This window comes from Meleagris gallopavo, chromosome 8 (genome assembly GCF_905368555.1).
Source record: "Meleagris gallopavo chromosome 8, MGAL_WU_HG_1.1, whole genome shotgun sequence".
Lineage (NCBI taxonomy): Eukaryota > Metazoa > Chordata > Aves > Galliformes > Phasianidae > Meleagris > Meleagris gallopavo.
In genome coordinates this window covers 31,466,137-31,487,059 of record NC_139411.1, presented here as the reverse complement: position 1 = coordinate 31,487,059, position 20,923 = coordinate 31,466,137, and the positions used below count along the sequence as shown (strand labels likewise).

Genomic DNA, 20,923 nt, shown 5'->3' with positions numbered 1-20,923 from the left:
TTGAGACTGCGGAGCTTCCATTTCCCTCTGGACACCAAGCCTGGGTGCACGTATAATTTGTGTAGCCTTGGCTTTGGACTCAAGCAAGGGCCCAAAGAATGACAAAAATCAGATCACTCGTAGCTCAGTGCAGCTCGGTTCCTTGAAAACCTCAACCATAAGGAGTAGCTGTATTTTCTCTGGCTCCTGTACTCTACCTCAAAACGTCCTCCAAGCCTGAAAAGCGCTGCCTGCACGACCTGCATTACCCAGCTGCCCTCCGGCACCGGATCAGAGGAGTGCTGCTGCCAGGACGGCTCACGCTGCTCAAGCAGCAATGCCATCGAGGAAGGAAGCCCCCGTGCTGGTGGCACCTCCTCCCCGCCCATCAGTGCCAGCTCTGTGGCCAGGCTGCTGCTGGCTGCCTCCCATGCGTTGCTAGCACAAACAAACAATGTGGCCATCACCACAGAGCCCAAGGAGCCGGCCCTGTGCCTGTCCTCATGGAGCAGGTCTGACCCACGCAGGGCTGGCTGCTGAGTTTGAGGAAGCAGGGCTGCAGTTCTGCATGGGTTGCAAAAGCAGACTGAGGAAAAAGCAGTTCTGGGGGCTGTGCACGGGAAGGGGTTTTCCTCATTGCTTAGTTGGGGTATGGAAAGTTTTTCACTCTAAAGCCGTCTCCACGTGGGAGGACTGGCAGGGAGCAAGATGAGGCAGGTTATGGTGAGCATTCTTGCCTTTGGTGGGGCCGGATTTTGGGGTGTGAGGCACTGTGTTGGAGCCCTCCTCAAGAAGGGAATGCCACAAAAACCAACTGGTTCCTATTGAGAGACACTGTGGTCAATGTGCTTGAGAAAGCCACGCAGATTTGGGTGTTGGGATCGGTGTTCCCTTTTTAATGACTGTCAAGCAATGAAAGTGGTTGGGTGATTGGAGATGAAGAGCAGAAAAAATGGCAAGGGTCCACGTTGCTGCACGTTTTCTCTTCTCTGGCCTTAGGGGAGGTAGAAATGGATTAAAGGCATTAATTTCACAGCTGGGGAAACTGAGTCCCACCAGCAGAGCCAGGGACTGTGCCTGGCTCCCAGATCAGCGTCCGGCTCTGGCAGCGCATCAGTTAATTCCTTACTCGTGCTGGTAACCACATGTGTTTACAAGCCATAAACCCAGCACCATAATCAAAATAAGAATAATTTGACCTGAAATAAATGTTTTCTTCATACCAAGAGGGATACCTAGGCCAGGCAGGAGGCTGTGAGGCAGGAGGGGAGCGAGCTGCTCCTGGAAGCAATTACATGGCCACATAGCTGGGCTAATTAAGAAAGGGATCTAAATGTTAAAGTTCTTCTGGGAGGGAAAATGCTTGGAAAAAACATTGCCTTTAATTTCTCAAAGCCCTCGTTGCCTGTTTTTGTCTATTTTTTCTGCATTTTCCTTAGAGAGGAGAGGTGAACTCATGTTGCTCGTGTACTGGTACAGCACCAAATCAGAAAGGCATCAGCGTTGGGCAGAAATCAAACCCTGAAAATTGCTGTCCTTGAAATACTCGTTTTGATACAAAATGGTCAGAATCATACTTTTCCATGGGCGGCGGCGTTTCTCCAGCACCTTTTCTCAAAGCATTGGGTGGGTGCAATAGAAGATGCAGGAGATGGGTGACGTTGCAGGGTCTCAGGGCCCGGCCCGGCGGATTTGGGGGGCACAGGATTTGGGGCAGCACTGCAAAGCTTCACTGCAGCACAGACGTTGATTCATGCTGTGCCGTTTGACTCATCCACAGAACGCCGAGCCAGGGGCCGGCCCTGGTGTTGCCGTATGTGCCGAGCAGATTGCTTTCCTTCACACAGGCTCTGGAGAGCGGCAAGGGAGACAAAACACGTCTGTCGCTGCGATCGCGGCAGCCCTGGATCAGAATCTGAAATCATCCTTGGTAATGGCAGAATGGGTCCTTGCTATCTCTTGCCGTTCTGCTTCCTGCTTTGTAAGATGTTGATACGGCTGTTAGTACGAGATGTGGATTTGTGTTAGCACATTTCCAAATGCAGCCATCCTTTTTAAAGTTGTTGGTGGTTGGTTTTTTTTCAAGCGGCACATTTATATGTATATTTGTTTAGCTCTCCCTGCAGCATGCAGCCCTGGCCTAAAAGTAGGGATGGCCACGTATCCAAGGCGACGTGCTATGGGAAGATGGACATCTTCCTGGTACGTGCCTTGACACCTCTGTGACAACAGCAGTCAGATGCAGTAACAGAGAGCTGTTCCTGGAGGGGGCACAGGGGAAACCTTATTGCTCTCTACAGCTCCCTGAAAGGAGGTTGGAGCGAGGAGGGGGTTGGAAGGACCTTGTTCCTGAAGCTGATTGTCCTGGAAGGGTGCTGGTGTGTTTGTGCCATGTACAATGGGGCTATTCACAGCGCTGGCTCTACAGACACATGGTGCCATTCATGGGGTGACTTCACCCTTCTCCAAGGACCACGTGCTTTCGTAGGATGGAGACGTTGGCACCCGTACTCACAAGAGGGTCCTCTTGAAATGCGGTCACGTGGTTCTTAGCAGTTTTCAGTATTGAAATCAGCTTCAGCTGGAGCTGGAAGTTCATGTTGGTGATAGGTGGGAGTCGGGCTGTCCCCTGTTTCCTCTCCAAACCAAAGAGTAAGAGCACGTATCCATGAGGGTCAATAGATGAAGGAGCTCACGGACTCTCGAAGATGAAGTTAACAGCTTAGAAATATTTTATGCTGGTCTTTATATTGAATGGGGAAAAGTTTTAACCTGTAGGATGGGTGAAACTGCTCTGTCCTCCCCTCTCCGACCACCCAACTCTTTCCTGGAATGGTAAAACTCTCTAAATCACCACGTAAGGCTTTCTGTTTGAGTTGTGGCAGTTTTTCTTTGGATGGGATGGGCAGCACCTCAGGCTGCCTCAGCACCCACTCTGAGGAGTAGCAAATATTGCCCAAAGGTAAGATGAAGGGTGAAAAACTGGAGGTTTGAAATTCCAGTCGTGTCCCAGGAAATAGTTTGATGTTGATGTAACTTCTTGAGAGAAGTTCCAGCTTCCAAGTCCAGTGTTTTTTAAATAAACACAAATGAGAGACTGGAAAGGTCAGTTTGTGGCTTGGTGGAAAAATGCATTGGAACTGAGCTTCGGTTTGGGATCAAATGCAAGTGAGGTGGCTTGGAGGGGCAGAGACTTTGGAGACCAGCTGGGTTTGGCTTTGGTCAGACTGTTGTTCATGCAGCATGGATGGTTTTGAAATTATGGTGTTGGACTGGACCCCATATGCATCAGTGCCATCCCTGTCTCTTCTGTGAATGCCCTTATAGTTTCATGCCATAAAAACATGGAGATGTGGCACTGAGGGACATGGTTAGTGGGCACAGTGAGGGTGGGTTGGGGATATCAGAGGTCTTTTCCAACCTTAACCATTCTGTGACATTCCTAACATAAGAAGTAATGGTAGTGACCATTTCAGGCAGTACGTTGGTCTGCTCAGAAGATGCCTATAGGAGGTGGTTTGTTGTGGCAGGCTCTATTTTAGGGGCACGGCAGAGGTTTTAGTAGTAGTAATGTGTAATGCAATTCCATACGCTGTTTTGGTTTTACAGTAGAAATAACCCCATCTGCTTCAATTACAGATTTCTGACTCACCAGACAGAACTGGTGGATAGTAAATCCTGCCATGGGAGTGGGCAGTACCTGGGGACATGGGTGTCCCTGCCATCACACTGGGGTTGTAGCACAGGGATCTGAGAGCACGGCCAGGCTCTTTGTGCAGCACTCTGAGCTGAGCAGGGCCCTGGGGTCCCAGCAGTACAGGTGCTGTGCCCACTGCCTTATGCAGCCCAGCTCTGTCCCTGTGGGGCCAGGCATTGCACCCATTTGCTCTCACATGAGAAGATGGGGCTGGAAACACAAACAGAGCTTTGCAGTGTCTGTCTGGAGCAGACACAAAATCCAATTGTGTCCCAAATGCCCACATCTGATGCATCACATGCCTGGTTTAACCCAGGCATGTCCAGGCTTGCACTGTTCTCAGTCCTAACAAACAGCTTTCATGCAACACAGTGCCTGATCCCCACCCTACCCTGGACCTCTTGAATCTTTCTAGAGACCTCCATGTTCATGACAGGAACCTCACAGCACCCACAGAGGCTGGTGCTGACCTCAGGTCCCTTCGCTTTGCTGAGCCCAACCTGGTGTGTAATCCTTTAGCTCTGTAATGTGCTGGAAAGTATGGTGATAAGAGCAGGGTGGTAAAGTCTTTGGCTACAGCAAATGAAGACGAACCCAAATACAGCAGTTGTGGACACAGAAACAAAGGAAAAAAGCTGCTTACTACCTTTAGAAGGCCTCAGGTAGGCAGGGATCTCCAGCAAGAAATACCCTCATTTCCACTGCCAACCCTTAAATGAGCTCTGGGAAGGGGTGGATCCTGGCTCCAGCCCTTCTGGTCACTCAGCTGTATTGCATGCACCTGAGCTGCCCTGGGTTGGCCCTGCCTTCCATCAGGTGCTCCATCACTGCTTCAAGCTGTGACTTTGCATTTCCACCACAGACTCTGAGCTCCTGTTTGCTGAAGTCTTTGCTTTGAGAGGATTGCAGAAAAAAACGACCACTCTGGCAATGGAATCTGCAAAGGTGTAAAAGAAAAGGAAGGTCCCACAGCTGGAGAGGTCACCACCTCCATGCTTATTTGACGCTGTGTCTGCTCCTTGCTGCCTTGGTATGAGGGCCAGGGCACTGCCAACTCCTGATGCTCTGACAAGCTCAGTGGTGGTGGCCAAAGGCAGTTTCTTGTGCTGTTTGAAAAGAAAAACACCAAAAAAAACCCAGCCGTGCAGAGGGTTCTGGGCTTGTCCATTCTTTCCTCATTTCCGATGAATGATGCGGTGATGGGATTTGCAAACAGCAGCCAGGTTCCTCTCCCGTGTCCCTCTGAGAAGCTTCATTCATCACATCTCCTAGCAGGGGCTGCTGACAATGCTCAGGGAGGAGGTAGGGCTGGTAGAGCAGGGCAGCACGTGGCAGTGCATGAAAGAGAAGCTGGAGCTGTAGCCAAGCCCAGCACAGCTGTCACAACGGCTCCTCCAGGCATGAGGAAGCATGGCGGTGGCCTCCTGGGCAACGGGTGTTATTGTAAAAAAATATTTACTCACTGCAGAGCTTTAGAAGTGATGGTCAGAACAGTTCTGAGGGAATCTCTTTCCTGCAAAACTCTCCAGAAGCACTGCAGAAAAGAGAGCTGAATAAAACAGGAGAGCAGCTCACTTCTTTTCAAAGATGCTCAGAACTCACCCGAAATAGGGGCTGTGTTCACAAAGTGGAGCCTGCTTCTTCTGCAGGGCCTCCCGTCGTGGTGCTGAGACAGCTAACACTAAGTTACCACCTGCTACTGGTGTGCAGCACAGTGCGTGGTGTCAAACCCCTGTGCAGCCACGTGTCATTGTAGGTCCTGTCCCAGCGAGGACATCTCTGGGTCCCAGCTGGGCAGAGAATGAGCCGTGCTTTGTGATGGTCTCGATGGCTCTGGCTCTGGGCCATGTCGGGAACAGAAATGAGCCCATCACCCTCCTCTTCAGTTTTGCTCCATTGCACTGATTTTTTGGCAGACGCAGCCTTGACGGTACGTGACTGTGCAAAATATAGTATTGGACTTAGCCACGTTGACTCATTTGGAAAATGTTCTGCTTTCTCAAACCATTTTCCACAGCTTCCTTTTATGCAAGCAAGGGCCAAGGAAGCTCATTGTTTGCTGGTGCTCACATTTGCCCTCGTGCAAGCGTTGCCCTGCAGCCACAGGACCCTGTTGGTACATCTTGACCCTCACTCACTCCGATGCTGAGGCATCAACAGGAGCTGGCAGAGCCAGGAAGGTAATGGGGAAATAGAAGCTGGTTTTAAAGAGGAGAGGAAGCCAGGTGATATTTTGATATTAGCAGTCACCTGCCTTCCTGTGTCTTTGAGGGTATGGATTTGAGCACGGCACAGCCTCGGGGCTCCTGCCAAGCAGAGGAGAAGCTGGAGGGGCTGCATGGGAAAGCCACCACTTCCTAACCATGCGTAGCTGTGCACGTTTCAGCTCTGCTCTGGCATATGTGGGATGGAGCCATGGGCACAGTGAGCAACTGGGAATAAAGACACACGTCTTTATTACCAGCTCATGGCTGGTAGGGTTGCACAATGACCCAAGTGAGTGGATCTCTCCAGCTCATATTGAAGCGTTCGGTGTCTGTTAGGGAAAATATTTGTTCTTGGCAGGAAGTGAAGATTTCCGCCAATTATTGTTATGAATAGGTATGAAGCTGGGAGGCTTCGCTGAGGCTGCTGTGCGTGAGGTGAGTGATCCCTGGGCAGCACCACGCTCCGATGCCATGCATAGCTGTGCTCATCCCTCCTGGATTTTAGGATTGCACCTCTCCAGCACTTCCCAGGGGCTCTGTAGCAGCAGCAGCATTCCCACTGACAGCTCCTACAGCAGCATCTCATAGAGTCATGGTATCACAGAATGGTTGGGTTGGAGGGGACCTTGAAGCCCACCCAGTTCCATCCCATGGGTGGGGATACCCCCCCAGCTCAGGTTGCCATTTGTGAAAACCCATTACAAACCCACACTATGGCTGGGGCAGTTACAGAGCTCCAACATGAGAGTAAAGCTACCAGTGAAACCGCTCTCAAAGGCAGTGTTAATATTGAAGGCTTAATCAAACTCTTTTTTTTTTCTTTATTTTTGGTCTATTAATGTGGTGTGAAGCAACTCGGTAGGATAATAGATATTTCTCAGCATGCTTGTGAAAGCTGTTTTACACACCAAGCAGAATAAAAGCAAAATTAAATGCTAAAGCTGTAGAATTTCAGTGCAGCATCCACACAAACACTGAAATGCTGGTGTCTATCATAAAATTAGAGGTTGGGAAGCAAACTGTGCTCACCAGCAGTGACATCCTGTGCTCATCCCTGCCAGGTGTGTTGTCACAGCCACCTGGATGCTGACAAAATACATTCAGGGTGGCTGCAAAAAGTGAATCACTGTTTTGCAATGGAGGTAACGGGGCAAGTGATGTAACTGGGTGGAAAACAAAGGCAGACACAATCAGCTATCCAAAGCCATCCCTACCAGGAAGAACCTCTCTCAGAGGGCAGTTACAACATGCGTGCAGCATCTGATTGTTTAATATTACCCTGTGTTGTGGAAGTGGGAGCACCTCGAGCCCCCAGAAGCTACCATGGGTGGAGGTGGGTTCACAGAGTTTTGGTGCTGCCTGCAGTGCAGCCGGAATTTCAGCATCCTCAAGGACGGCTGTTGGTTCTTCTTGTAGGTTTGTTTTCCAGCATCTCCTTGTCTCCAACCCAGATAAGTATCTGGCCAGAGGGGCTTGAGGGATAAACAAGGCTATAATAGAGCAGCAGAGCTGTGCAGGCTGCCTTTGCATTTTGTACCGGTTTGCTTTGAAGCTGGCATACGTGGTTGCTTGTGGTTTTGGTAATGAGCACTGAACACCCTCCAACTGGCTCTCCTGGGCCTGTTTGAGCACACGAAGAGCTGGGTGCCTCCAAACTCATTGCTGGGGAACAAAGCAAATCTCACAGCTCAGTAATGTCTGAGGGATGGCCAGCTCCTTGGAATGGAAACTTGCTTCCGCTTCTTTCCCTTGCCCTGCTGGCCATCCCATGCTTGCAACACTGCACAGCTGGAGCTCTGCCCACCACCAGCTCAATGCCTCGATAGATAGATTGCAAAAAAAAATAGTGGATGGGTTTGAGCTCCCTGACACACCACTGCCTATAGCCCAGCTCCGGATGTACGGAGCTGTTTGCATTTCATCTACCTATAACTGCCTGCTGTGTTTTTTTTCCTCTGGTATTTTGGCCGTTTCTCCCCTGACACTTCATCCATCACCAGGAGCTCTCTCTGGCACAGGCGGTGCTGGTGATGGCTTTGCAGCCCCAATGACGGTGTTGGCTTTGAAGGCTAGGCTTGGCATGGTTCAGCCCCTTGGGGAGGCAGATGGCAGCTCTCCATAAAGTCAGCCCTGGGGAGATGAGCATAGGGATGGAGTCGGAGAAGAACTGGTCGAGTATTGAACCTGAGTGTTGTGTATATTCCTGATCTGAATTGTGGCAGGAAACCCATTTCTTAGTCTGAAGCAGTGGATGTTCTCTTTGGCAGCACAAGCATGGGACGTGCAGGATGCGGGTGCCACGTAGCACTTTGCCACCCTACAAGAGATCAAAGCAGAAGATAGATAGCAATCAAGGCTGTGGGTGAAGGTACCTCACAGCAACAGGCTCAGAGAGTGGCTTAAAACAGCAGGGCAGCGAGATGCCCATAGCTTTGCTCCACCAAAGCGTGGCGGGGCTGAGGAGGCTGGCACTGGTCCCCTGAGCTCCTCCACTCCCTTCTCAGCCCAGGTTGTCTGCAGCATTCTGAAGAAACTGGAGCGCAGTGTGCTAATGGGAGGTGATGACAGCTCAGTAGGTAGGGCTGGGATCGCTGACAGCTCGTAGCGTTGCACCTTCACTGGGAAAATTGCAGCAATAACCTGGCAGGGTGGAAAAGAAGGTGTTTGTGCAAAAGCCGTTCCAAGCGTTTCGCCACGGGGATCACGGTCGTGCTAATATTTATTCTAGCATATGCACCGGGATCTCCTTATTTGAGGGAGATGTGTTTCGGGGAAAAACTCACAGACCCTTATTTTATGAGGGAAAGAGTGTTACGAAGAAATGTTCCCAAGGAATTTCTCCAGCTTTCTCGCTGCAGGGGCTGCCAGAATTCAGCCTGCATCCCTGGCTGCTAGGCATGCAGGCAGCAGGAGGGGAGGGAGGGAAAACCTATGGAAACGTGCACCAAAACCTATGGAAAAGGTTAAGTGTAGGAGGTGAGTCCCTTCCTGCAGCTCCTTTCCCCCCAGCTCCCCTGTAAAACCTGGAAGAGAGAATTCAAGTGACCGCAGGAGCAGGTAGGGCTGTTGCTGGTTGACCTGTTGTCCTTGGTGCCCCTGTGTAGGGCAATCAGTGTGGATGGAATTTGCTTTGGGCTCTTTCTTGGAACCTTTAGCTGTTCATCTGCTCCCTGCCTGATAGGGAGTGCTGTGGAGCATCCCTATGCAGTCTGAGCCATGCCATAAGGTCTTTGCTCTGGTGGTTGGCTGGTGACAGCGGATTCCAGCTTTGCAGCTCATTTTAAGTTGTCAAGAACTCCTTAGTTGTGCTTGTAGACAACTTTTCAGGTGCTTTCTTTAACATCTGTTTTCTTCCTCTCCCTCAGGGGTTGCTTTAAATGCTCCTCAGGCATCTGGACTGCTGCAGAAGCCTAACTTCCTCTTCTGAGCTGGTGTTAGCAGGCAGCTTTGTGAGAGGCTCGTAGGAGCCCTGAGGTTAGCAGGGATGGAGGAGAGGCTCTGCATGGTGCTGATGCCAGGAGGGCTTGCACCACCTTGCACTAAGCTTCTCTCTTTGGCCAATACAGAGGACTTCGATGCTTCATTTTCACTGCATTCACGACTCTTCTCTGAATCATGTTCAAGCTTGGAAACAAATGGAAATAAACGTTCCTTGAGTGCCAGGGCTTTGTTTGTGGAAGGGATTTGCTCTTCTGAGAGTGCTGTTGACTTTCAGGAGACTTAGGCTTTCAAGTACCTAAATCACTTTTGGAAACACGCTTGCGAATTTTTCTGAGGTACTTAGAAAATAGTTCTCATGTGTCCTCAGGCCTCCTGCAAGTTCTGTGTTAATTACATGTTGTCCATTAACCACAGCTTGCAGATCTCTGCTTGAAACTGTTGTACACTCAGCCCCTGCAAGGCAGAGCACACAGAATGACAAGGTTGTGTTAAAAACAGGGAAGGGATGAGCTGGGGCTGGGTACCTGCAATGTGCCCTGGGGTAGGTGAGGGCATCTTGGTGGAGCAACCCTTGTCTTAGAGTCATAGAATCATAGAATTGAGTTGGGAGGGACTTTCAGGGTCATCTAGTCTTTGCAATGGCTTCTTGTGTGCTGTGCTTGAATAGTGCAGCACCCGTTGATTACGAGGCAAGTAACGGGAGTGCAAAGTAGCTGCGATTTCAACCTCAGGAGATTTCTCAGGAGATACATCAAGGGATGATTTGGCTTCATTTAGAGCCTGAGGTAAGTTGTTTTGGTAGCTACTCCCAGCTTGGAGTATGAAGTACATGAGAATTAAAAGCTTCAGGCAGATGTGCTGCATTTTGCTGGGATCATGGATCAAGATGTTGGGAGCAAGGCTGATCTTTGGGTAGTGGGATGTCCCCAACATCACCATGGGTTGGCCCGAGCTTTCAAGCGAAAGCCTTGGGAACAGCACAGAGATTTGCCTTCTGGAAGGAGCACAGAACACCCAAGAAGCTGACCACAGAAAGCCAGAAAGTGGTTTTTGTTGATCCTTTACACCCTGCACCCATCTTAGCTCCTCTCTCCCCTTCCTTCCACAGAACCGCCAGACTTTCAACAGCCTTAGCAGCCTTAGCAACGCAGCAGAGGACAACACCCAGCGGCTCCCCACCACCCAACCATGGACCACAGCCCCCCACTCCCCGGAGGTGATGCCGGGCAGGACCCCCGCCTGCACCCCAGTGCCAGAGCCACGCACACGGGGCGAGGAGCATGGGGCGAGCCGGGACGACCTGTCCTGTGAGGAGTCCGATGAGGGTGGTGGGAAGGAGGAGGATGGGACCCCGTGGCAGGGCGGTGGGGCGGGCACCCAGAGCCCCTTCCAGCTGGATGGAGAAATAGACATCGAGCAGATCGAAAACAACTGAGAACACGGGGCTCAGCGTGCTGGGGTCTGGGGCTCGCGGTGGGGAAGGGTCCCCTGGGGGTCAACGTGGGTTGTGCCGTGCTGCCTGCGTCCCCCTGCCAGCTGGAGGGGATGAAGCAGCTTTGCCAAAATTTCATCAGGTATTTAGAGCAATTTTGTGTGTGTGTGCGTGTGTGTGTGTAAATCTTGAAATTCTTTGTAACTACTGTAGCCAGATATCAGCTAATTTGGGAAAACCGCCTGTCAGAACTTGGAGACCAGAGGGATGGGGATCACCAAACAACGCTCATCCGTCAGTGAGAAAACAACTTCTGCAAATGTAGGACCGTGGCTGATGGATCCAGCCATGGCTTCCAGTTCACACATGTGCTTGTTTGGAAAGCAAAAGGAAAAAAAAACACCCCCGGGGAGGACTGGAAAATTGGGGGAAGAAATAGAAGGTCAGCTGAGATTTGCCAACCGTGTAGTGGTGGGGCCGGGCTGGTGGTGGGGCAGCTGCGATGCCCAGAGCTCACGCTGATCCTTCAGCCCCTGGCGGTGCCATCAGATGGAAACCACAATTTTTGCTGAAATTTATTGATGGTAAGAGCTGGATATTTTTTTTATACAGATTTTTAATTTTCCTTTTCCCAATGAGGATCCAGCAGTGCTCGGCCCCTCGCCAACCATCACACGGCTGCCACACTCTTTTTGCTCTGACTGTGAAGTGGATCCCTGTCCAATGCCATAGGATTACTTGACAAAAGTAAGCTGTCAAAATGCTGAAAATTCAGGTAGCAGCACTGAAAGCTTTTCCTCTCGCTGTGCCTTGCTAAAGCACAGATAAAGCGGTGACCATTATGTTTGTACGAGATACACTCCTCCATGAAATAAGCTGTCTGCTTGCTAACTGGTTTAGAAGGACACATCCTTATTTTTTTTTCCCCTTTCTTTTGTTTAAATCTCTTGGAAAGCTGTACGTGCGGCTTCCAGCATCTTCTGCAGGTTCCTTGGGGTTATTTCCCAAGTTCTGCAAAAGCACAAAGGGAAAATGAAGTGATAGATCCCAATGGATCCCAATCCCTTCAGTAGGGGTCCAACATCCCATTGGGAGTCTGCAAGCCAGAAGAGGCTGAGAGCGGCCAACGCAGGTTTACCGATCCCTGCTGTTACGTTACTGCACTTTTCCTGCGGGGTTTTGGGTGTTCCCCCATCCCATCCACTCATAGCTTTACGTCTGCTCGTGGCCACGGTCATCTCAGCTCCCTGCAGAGCGGTGCCGGGGCCTTCTCTCCTGTTGGGGAATCCTCCATCTCTCTTCAAGTGTCTCTCAGTGTGTTGTTGAAAACAACCCACCCTGGCTGCACACCCCTCGTGGGAGGCCCATAGCCCAGAGCTGGGTATGGCTCTATGAGTCAAGGGCCTTTGGGACGTGCCGTCTGCCGGCCCGTATCCCCAGGAGCAACGCAACCATATTTTGGCTTTGAGTCTTCCTGATGTCCCAAACCCCCATAACAGCCCCGGGCTCCCGCAGAGCTCAGGGCACGCTTGCCTATGCACACGTGGGGCTGTAACAAGGGCTCTTTTCTCCCTCCAAGGGCTGCTACCTAGGACATGCTCACCCCATGCAGTAGGACGGTGACCGAATGGCCACCAACTGTACCTGACACAGACGTAGCATACAGTTTACATACAGCACAACCCGTTTGCCTTACTAAAGATGCTTCTCCAATGAGTAATGGCCTTATACCGGGCACATTAGCTTAGACACAGACTGCAGTGACGGTTTGTAGGCCACAGTGGTGTTCTGTTGGGTGTTTCTCTGTTGGTTTCGTATGATTTCATGTACTTGTTTTCAGTTCGAGAAAGCCTTACTTAAAAAAAAAAAGAAAAAGAAAAAAAAAATCTCTCTCTCTGTAGAGGTAAAACAGTTGTGGATTTATATATATATAAATATATATATAAATAAAAAATTTAAAAATATTAAATATAATATAGTACGTGCCTCAGCTCCAGGGGACATCCTGTTGATTGTAGTTAGATGCGGTGCGAGTTCCGTGAGATCCATTGCAGCCCAGGGGCTCCCAGGGGTCCGCTGGTTGTTAGAGGACCTCACGGGGGACCCCTGCAGCAAAGCCCTGCCAGAACGTGGTACTGCAGTGCAGGTGGAGGCCTTTGCTTGCAGCTCGCAGGCTCGTGGTTGTGAAGATGCCCATGGCTTGTTGAAGGCTTGACCCAATCCGACAGCTTCAGGATGACAGCAGGCCATGGCATCAGCAATAAGATCGCAGCATTAAGGAAAGAAAGGGTTTGGATAGAGAAACGCTTAGCACCGGTAACACACGCACGTGTTTCGAGCCTGTTCTAAGGAAGATTACATCTTGGACAAAAAGATGGGAAGAAGTGTTTGTAACATAGATTGTAATTTTTTCACGTTATAGCATAGCCTCCTTGGCCAATACAGTTGTGTTTTCAGTGCTTTGTTTCAAAGCTCCTGGCTGAACAGGATAACAGACTGATGTAGGATATTCTAGGATTGTAGCCGTGCTTTACGGAGTTTTATGTTTTCGATGTGGAAGAAATCAAAAGAAGAGGATGGCCAAAAAAAAAAAAAATAATAATAATAAACAAAAAACCACAACAAAAAGAAATATGGCAACAACAAAAAAAAAGCCTTCTGAAGCTCTGCCCTGTCGTAGCAACGTCTCTGCACACTGCACAAGCGCAGAGGTATGTGTGTGCCCGGGCCATTGCAGGTGGCCCTGGGGTGAGCAAGAAGACTGCTGACCTGTCCCCTCTCCATGACTTGATTGCACTAGAGCAGCTCAGTCTCAGGAAATTGCTTGTTACTTTTACTGTGTAAATAAAGCTTCCTGGTTCCGTAGCCCTCGGCCCGGCCGCCGTCTCGCCTCTCTGTGCTCCCACGCGCCGCTGTGGGTCGGAGCTCTGGTGGTGGTAGGAGGGCTCATATGTGGAGCTGGGGGAGAACTTTGTGCTCTGATGGTGCTGAGAGAGGCAATGGGGAATCACAAAGCTGAGTGCCGTGCAGTGTCTTAGGTTTCTTGTTTAAGGTCAGAGGTAATCATAGAATCATAGAATTGCTCAGGTTCGAAAAGACCTTCAAGACCATCAAGTCCAACCACAATCTAATCATACTACCCTAACTTTAACATCTAATGATGTCCCATTCTTAAACTATGAAGCTGAGCAAGGCAGAAAGCCCAGATAAAGGCACATGGGGCCTCTGTTATCTGTGGAAGTCAGACAGTGTCCTACAGCCTGTGCTCTGGTCCTCGCCTTCACTTATTTCTTAAACCAGAAAGCAGAACAGCTGTGTTTCCTTAAGTGAGCGAACAATCCAAAAAGTTTGTCTGCCTAACTTTAATTTGAATGACAGGCTTAGCAGAACAGAACAAAAAGGAAGAATTAAGGATAAAAAAGAAATTATCAGTGACCCACTGCAGCACTAATGCTGGACTGTGGCTTACAGCATCCTCCATGCGTGTGTGGATGCATACTGAGCCATAGACTTTGGCTGAACCACTACCCTGAGGGCAAAAGATAGAAAAACAGAACAAGAGACGCCACTAAGGTCATTTTCCCAGATGCAGTTTGTTTTATTGCAATTGAACTGCTAGCCCACATTCTCCCTCCTGTCCCCAAGGGGTGCAGCCTTTGCAACGCACCCAGTGCAGAAACACAGAGCAGTGCATCGGTGCCTGGGGTCACCTCAGCTCTGTGTGCTGCTGGAAACCGAGCTGGAATCGTCATTTACTGCACTCAGACAGCAGTAGCTGGATGCAGGCAGCATGCTGTACATACACACACGTGCTCTTTGTGTTTAAATAACCTTTCCTGGTCCCACAGGAGGCCAGAAGCAGGTTAAAATCCACGTGGTCTCATTCCATTCCACTCTAAGGCACAAAGTCTTGCCTAAAATCCAATAAAATCCAAGGGGTGCAGAGCTGCTGACTGCACTTGAAAGCTTTTGACTTTAGAAGGTTGCAAACACCATCCAGAGGCAGTGATGGTGAGGAAGCCATCCCAAATCTATAATTTTCTCTGTTCGGAGTGAGCAGCCCTGTCTGCTCACCAGGCTGCCCTGCAAAGGGAAGGAGAAACCATAGGCCCCTGTTGGAGATGTCCCCTACAAACCCTTTGGGGGTGCTGATCCAAACAAACACCACAACAACAGGATTAGATTCGCAGGACTGTGTTTATTAATGACATGACGACACAATTATTCTGTCATTTGTCATAGCGTTCCTGAATTCCTGCCCTCTGACTCCAGGCAGTGCCAGAGAGGTGCTGGAAACCAGGATGAGAACACAACCACAGCCTTGCCCAGTGTGCTCTGACAGTCCCACAGGGTTTTTGGGATGCCCACAGGATGCCCACCAATGCACTATGGAGGCACACCGGTACCCAGACAAACTCCACAGGGCATGACTGCTCTCCATGCCCTCAGAAATGTCCTCATCCTTGAAGGGCTGTGCTGGCACTTGGATGGCACCGAGAGGAAGGAAGCTCAAAATGCACACATAGGGTTTGGTGTTCTCTCTGTTGAGGTTAGTCTTGGTTTAGTACCTTGGGTGAACAGTTCAGAAGTACGGGTGTTCTGCACACCAGGGAGACAGAGGACGGAGCAGCTGGTGGCCATGCCATGTGCAAGGCACCATCCTTGTCCCTTAGCTCTCTGCAGAACCGTTGCTCCTACATCTGGCTGAGGATCGTGTCCACCGCTTCGGCCAGGTTGTTCACATAGGCATCAGGCTTCACCTGGGGGTGGTTTTCATCAGAGGGCCTGCAAAGGAGACAGAGGGGACGATGAGTGAGAGCAGCCTGCTTGCTGGGTCCTTCTGCTGCTGCCCACAGAGCTCGGCGGGGCTCAGAATCCAGATGGAGCCCTTGGCTGAGCCTGGATCTCACTTGACTGCAAGCCTACAAGCCTAGAAAGTTATGCAAACAATTCCTCTCCCAAGTTTTCTGTTGTTGTTGTTGTTGTTGTTGTTTGTTTTTTCCCCCTAGAAATAGGTAAGGAAAGGAAGAATCCACTTCTGACCTAGAAACAAGCAAGGTCTGCACACAGCTTTAGTGAATGGTGAGGATCTGCTGGGGTTGAATTTTGCAAATCCAATGGTGGTGATTTCCATCAAAAAGAGCCAGACTTGTGGTCACCGCCACCAGCACCCCGGAGCAGAGCAGCTCAAAGCCATTCTCACCAGGGATTTAACTGAAGATACTGGCCTGCAGATGCACAATCCCATTTCACTGATTCAGCAGCATTTCTGGCTGGGAGAGGCAGAAAGAGCCCGGGTCAGTTTCCCAAACCTCACAGCCCCGTTATGGCCCTGGGGCTCAGAAACCCAACAGCTGCTGAACAGAAAACATATGTATTTTATACGCTTAATGGCTTTCCTTTGGGAAAGAGTTAGAGCCCTCATGTCCAGCTCCTGTCGCTCTTGGCTCCTGTCAAGGGCCATTTTCCCAGCAGGGAACATGCGTTTCCCATTGGATGCGCGGGAGGCAGAGATTATTTATTTTTATTATTATTATTATTAACAATAATAATAATAATGATTTACAGAAGGTGTTGAACACTCGCCTGTACAAGTACCAAGTTATTTCTCCAGTTGCAGCAGCACACTCCCCAGGGCTATTTCCTCTCTGCTCATTTCTCAGCTGCTCCTCACAACGGCAGAGCCCTTCTCTTGGTTTTGTGTGCTAGAAAGCTGAATTGTAAAATGGGGAAACTGAAAAAATGCTCTCCGTGTTCCTGGGGTCACCTACACATGGCTCTGTAAGCAGCCTTTGGTATTTCATAGAATCATAGAATGGCCTGGGTTGAAAAGGACCACAATGCTTATCTAGTTTCGATCCCCCTGCTCTGTGCAGGTCGCCAACCAGCAGACCAGGCTGCCCAGAGCCACATCCAGCCTGGAAATGGTGCTGCCATTAAATCTTTTTATTTAAGAGGTGAAAGGTTATTCCACAGGTCTTTATTTAATTCTCCAAGTTCTACCTTGTTCCAGGGCTGTGGTGTGATAGGAGCCACAGTTAAGAACATTTTTAGGTTCTCCTCAACCAAAGAAGAGTTTTGATTGCTGAAGGCAAAGCAAGTTATAAAATACTATGGAGAAAAACCTTAAGATATAAAGAGTAAAAATCCTGTTCATCCGCACCCCTTACGCACCAATCATTGCTCCTGTGATTTAACCACGAGTCTTTATGACTACAGAAATGCTGGTATGGTAAAATACTCCTCTTTTTTTTTTGCAATAATCCTTAATCTCAGTGAGGATTTAAAAAAAGTAATGAACAAAACTTCTCTCCGTCTTACACCTTGAAAAATGTTTATTTCCTTTCTTATACACCCGTGTGCTGGGAAGGGGTGGGCAGAGATACAGATCTATCAGCTGGAACAGAGCGAACAAGGGAACAAGGTTCTGATAATGCAACCCTTCCTGCAGATCAGGGCCAGGCCATGTGCATGCTGTTGCCTGTCTCCAGAAAGGACTATGGGCTGGACTGCATCACAGGGCAGAGTCCTGGACTCTTCCTTGCTTGTCCCAGGGCTGAGCCCCCATCAGTGCCATTCCTGGAGCTGTTTCATGTGGTCACTGCCTTGGTCTTGCAGGACACAGCTGTGAACACATAACCAAGCAGCTCTGGGTTTTTTCCTTGGCTCTTTTATGTATCTGTCAAAGGGAAACTGCGAGCAGCAATTCTCAAAAACCAACGCCAAGAAGAAATGCTTCAAATGCAGCCAAACCAGGCTTGTTAGAAATGAGGCAGAGAGGCTGTGCTATGGAACCATGGGGACCTGGGCACCGAGGGGCTGCAGAACAAGCAGGGATGGTGGTGAGAGGTCCTCCAGCCCCTTCTGGGGCTTCAGGCATTTCTCCAGCTGAAAACACCAAATCAAGAGATCTGGGGCCCTTACATCTGCTCCAGCACTGATGGCTCTACAAGAACCCCCAGCCAGCGCCTCCAGGGGTGGGTGGGAGCTGGAGATTTGGTAGTGCTCATGTCCATCAGGGCATCCCTGGGGCATGACCAGCCTCTTCCTCCCCCAGCCCATGGGTCAGTGCTGCAGGAGCCCAGCAGCTCTCTACGGCCCCAGGTGCCAGATCCCCCACCCTTCCTGGACAGGTTGGTTCAGGTCAGTGCTTCAGCACCGAGGGAACAGCAGGAGCAGAGAGTTGGTTCTGCCATATTACCTCTTCACACAGTCTTTTGGTGAGAAGACCTCCTGCATGGGAGCAGAGCTACCAGCAGACAGCTGGCTTCCTCCTGGTGAAGCACGGAGGCAAAGCCCAGATCACAAGGCAGAGAAATTCTGCAGGGGGTCTTTCACTGTCTGGTTCAGACTTCTCCAAGTTTTATAGGCCACTTTCCATAGGTATATGTCTGCAAACAGAAGTGTAAATGGAGGTACCATTTAGGACAGGGATGGCCATGGGGGTGAAGGCAGCTCCATCACTCAGATCAACCCAAGGCCTGTAGAAACTTGACTTTGGAGAGGAGCAGATGGGAACTGATCAACACACAATCGCTATCGTGGATTAAAATCAGCTTTTGTGTAGTCCTTTAAAAATAGGGGCGGGCAGGAAAAACAACAGGCAGGGCCAGAGCAAGGCACAAAAGTTAAGTGGAAAAAGACAAATGATCTCACATTCCAGTGTGCAAGGCTGCAGTCATTTGGTCTGTAGTGCTGCACGTCCCACAGTCACTGACCTTTCCAGCAAGACAGCAAGGAAAGATCACCCACCAAAGCTCCCTGTGTTTGCACAAGAAGCTCTTTGTGTCACAACATAGAATTCCTGCTAACTCCCCAATTAAGCAGCATACACTCCTGCTGCATAAAATTAGATAAATAGATTAAAACCATTCCTCCTGACAACAATTCTTCTGGGGCTCTTAGCACGGCTGTAAAATATGTGAGATGGAGTTTAACAAGATTTTCTTTATGAGGAATGTAAACAGACACTGTTAACCTTTGCTGGTGTCTTTGGACAGATGCAATAATTTCAGTCGGTGCTAGGAGTGAAACTCTCGCTTTCACTGAATGTGCAATTTAATCAGTTCAGCACTGAAAGTCTAAATAAATCACAGTGACTGACAGCACACCGACGTGCAGCTGATGGATGTCTGTGCAGCACATTTCCTGGTGTTACAGTGGGAGCCAAACCAGCACGAGAGGCACCTGGTGAATGCACCCTGGGCTGGAGCAGGTCCCAGAGCTTCAGGGGATGGTGTCTCATCTCTCATGTCACAGCTAGACGTCCCTCAGAATAGAAAGAGAGGATTTTCTGGTTCAAACGACAGTTTTTGGAGAGCTGCTGCAATGGCTTGCATAGAATTATAGAATTACAGAGTCATTCAGGCTGGGAAAGACATCTAAGATCTTCAAACCCAACCCCAGCCCACCCCCACCACGCCCACTGCCCATGTCCCTCAGTGCCACATCTCCATTGGTCTGGAACACCCCCAGGGAGGGTGAGCCCAGCACTCCCTGTGCAGCTGTGCCACTGCATCACCATCCTTTCTGAGAAGTTTTTCCTAATACCCAACCTGAGACTCCCCTGGCAGTACTTGAGGCCATCACCTCTCATCCTATCGCTGTTACCTGGGAGCAGAGGCTGACCCACACTTTGCCACAGCCGCCTTCCAGGGAGCTGGAGAGAGCAACGAGGTCTCCCCTGAGCCTTCCTTTCTGCAGACAGAACCACCTGAGCTCCCTCAGCCGCTCTGCGTAAGACCTGAGCTGCAGACCCTTCGCAGTTCTGTTGCCCTTCTCTGGACACGGTGCCTCACCTCAGTGCCTTTCTTGTACTGAGGGGCCCAAAGCAGAACACAGCACTTGAGGTGCTCACAGAGGTGGACAAAGAGTCCCAAGCACAAGCCATGGAGCCAAGGATGCCTTCTGCATTGCCACAGCTGCTGTGCCATTCTCCCTGGCCAATAAGCATGCACAAGGAGCACAAGCCCATGCTGGAGACTTGCAGCAACCTCCATCTCTCCTCTCTTACCTCCCAGAACTGTGCACAAAGCTAATTGTGTTTAATTGCAACTCCTTGAAATTCAAGCATCCACCAACAGGTAGAAATTAATAGCCAAATTGTTTGCTAACATCTGAGGGAAGACTGTGGGCTCGCCTCTTAATTGCTCCCATTTATGTAAAGCTGCTGCAGTTCTATCTGAGCAGAGTAAACTTGCTTAGGTACAGCACTTCTCTGGGCAGCAAGGATGCATTGTGAAGAAGGTATTTGTAACTTCTGTGCAATGTGTTGCTAGGCCAACTGATACAGCTAGGGAAAACAGATAGGACATCTGCAAATACAACCCCTTTGTCTGGTAGGGTAAACGGGAGCTGAGATTTATTGCTTTAACTCTGCTACCTGCATCAAAGCACCTGTGCAGCTGTACCAAGGGACACCGTCCAGCAGCCAGGCTTGCTAAAAAGCACACAAAGCACTGAGTTCTGCGAATCCTCCTAGAAGCATTGCACTGAACAGATCTTAAACCGAGATCTCTTTAGACTCCCGGTGAGAGATGCAAACTGTGACCACCTGCACAAAACCCCGGGCCTGTCAGTAAGCCAGGGTGAGCTGTGGGATCGGCCGCCCTGCCACGTGGATGCACCCAGTGCTGCACTGCAAGCACAGCACAAATGGTTTCAATAACAGCAAGTCTCCCTTTCCTCCTCAAAAGCTAAATGCACGTTTGCTGTTTGCCGAGGAAGTTTGAGCGCTGCCCCTGCTCTGCCAAAGCCTCCAGGCTAACAGGGTGTTTGCAAGCACCGTGAGACCCAGCCTGCCTGGATTAATTATTGGTGACCTGCATGGTTCTGCCAAGTGACCTCACTCCATTCAGTAGAAAATCAATTTAAATGTCCCCAAGAAAGAATTTGGGCACAAACGTGTTCTTTGTGCATACCTACACACAGATGTGCATCTTTGATGCAAGCAGTGCGCTGGCTGTTGGAGGAGCTCAGCATTACCCAAAGGTGGCAAAGGCTGATTTCAAGGGCTGAGCTCACAGCTCAAAATCTTACTCTGTTCACTGGTTTTTAAGATCTTCTTCGAAGATAATATTTCATTGTATTCCCTTAATACATTCTTTACGTAATCCATGGTAAATGTGCAAACTGACAGCAGTGCATCTCATCTGATGGTGCTCCCTG

The 20,923-nt window shown here is 49.8% G+C and overlaps 2 protein-coding genes across 10 annotated transcripts in view; one reads left to right on the top strand and one right to left on the bottom strand.

Moving 5' to 3' along the window:
• FAM53B (family with sequence similarity 53 member B) overlaps positions 1–13,621 on the top strand; it is a 38,666-nt gene extending 25,045 nt beyond the window's left edge. For all 7 annotated transcript variants that reach the window (XM_085229766.1, XM_085229769.1, XM_085229771.1 and 4 more), the window contains one exon: positions 10,433–13,621. In XM_085229766.1, coding sequence (XP_085085892.1) covers positions 10,433–10,759 — 327 coding nt within the window. In that variant the 3' untranslated portion in view covers positions 10,760–13,621. The remainder of the gene's footprint in view (positions 1–10,432) is intronic.
• Positions 13,622–14,934: 1,313 nt separating this feature from the next.
• The window catches only part of LHPP (phospholysine phosphohistidine inorganic pyrophosphate phosphatase), a 69,893-nt gene continuing 63,904 nt past the window's right edge, over positions 14,935–20,923 (bottom strand). For 2 of the 3 annotated variants that reach the window (XR_014884805.1, XM_085229774.1), the window contains one exon: positions 14,935–15,541. Coding sequence is in view for 1 of the 3 variants with exons in the window: in XM_085229774.1 (XP_085085900.1) it covers positions 15,451–15,541 (91 nt within the window). In the remaining 2 variants the exon portion in view is untranslated. Of the gene's footprint in view, positions 15,542–17,957; positions 18,148–20,923 lie in introns of all 3 variants that reach the window. The other variant, XR_014884806.1, reaches the window with a different exon arrangement.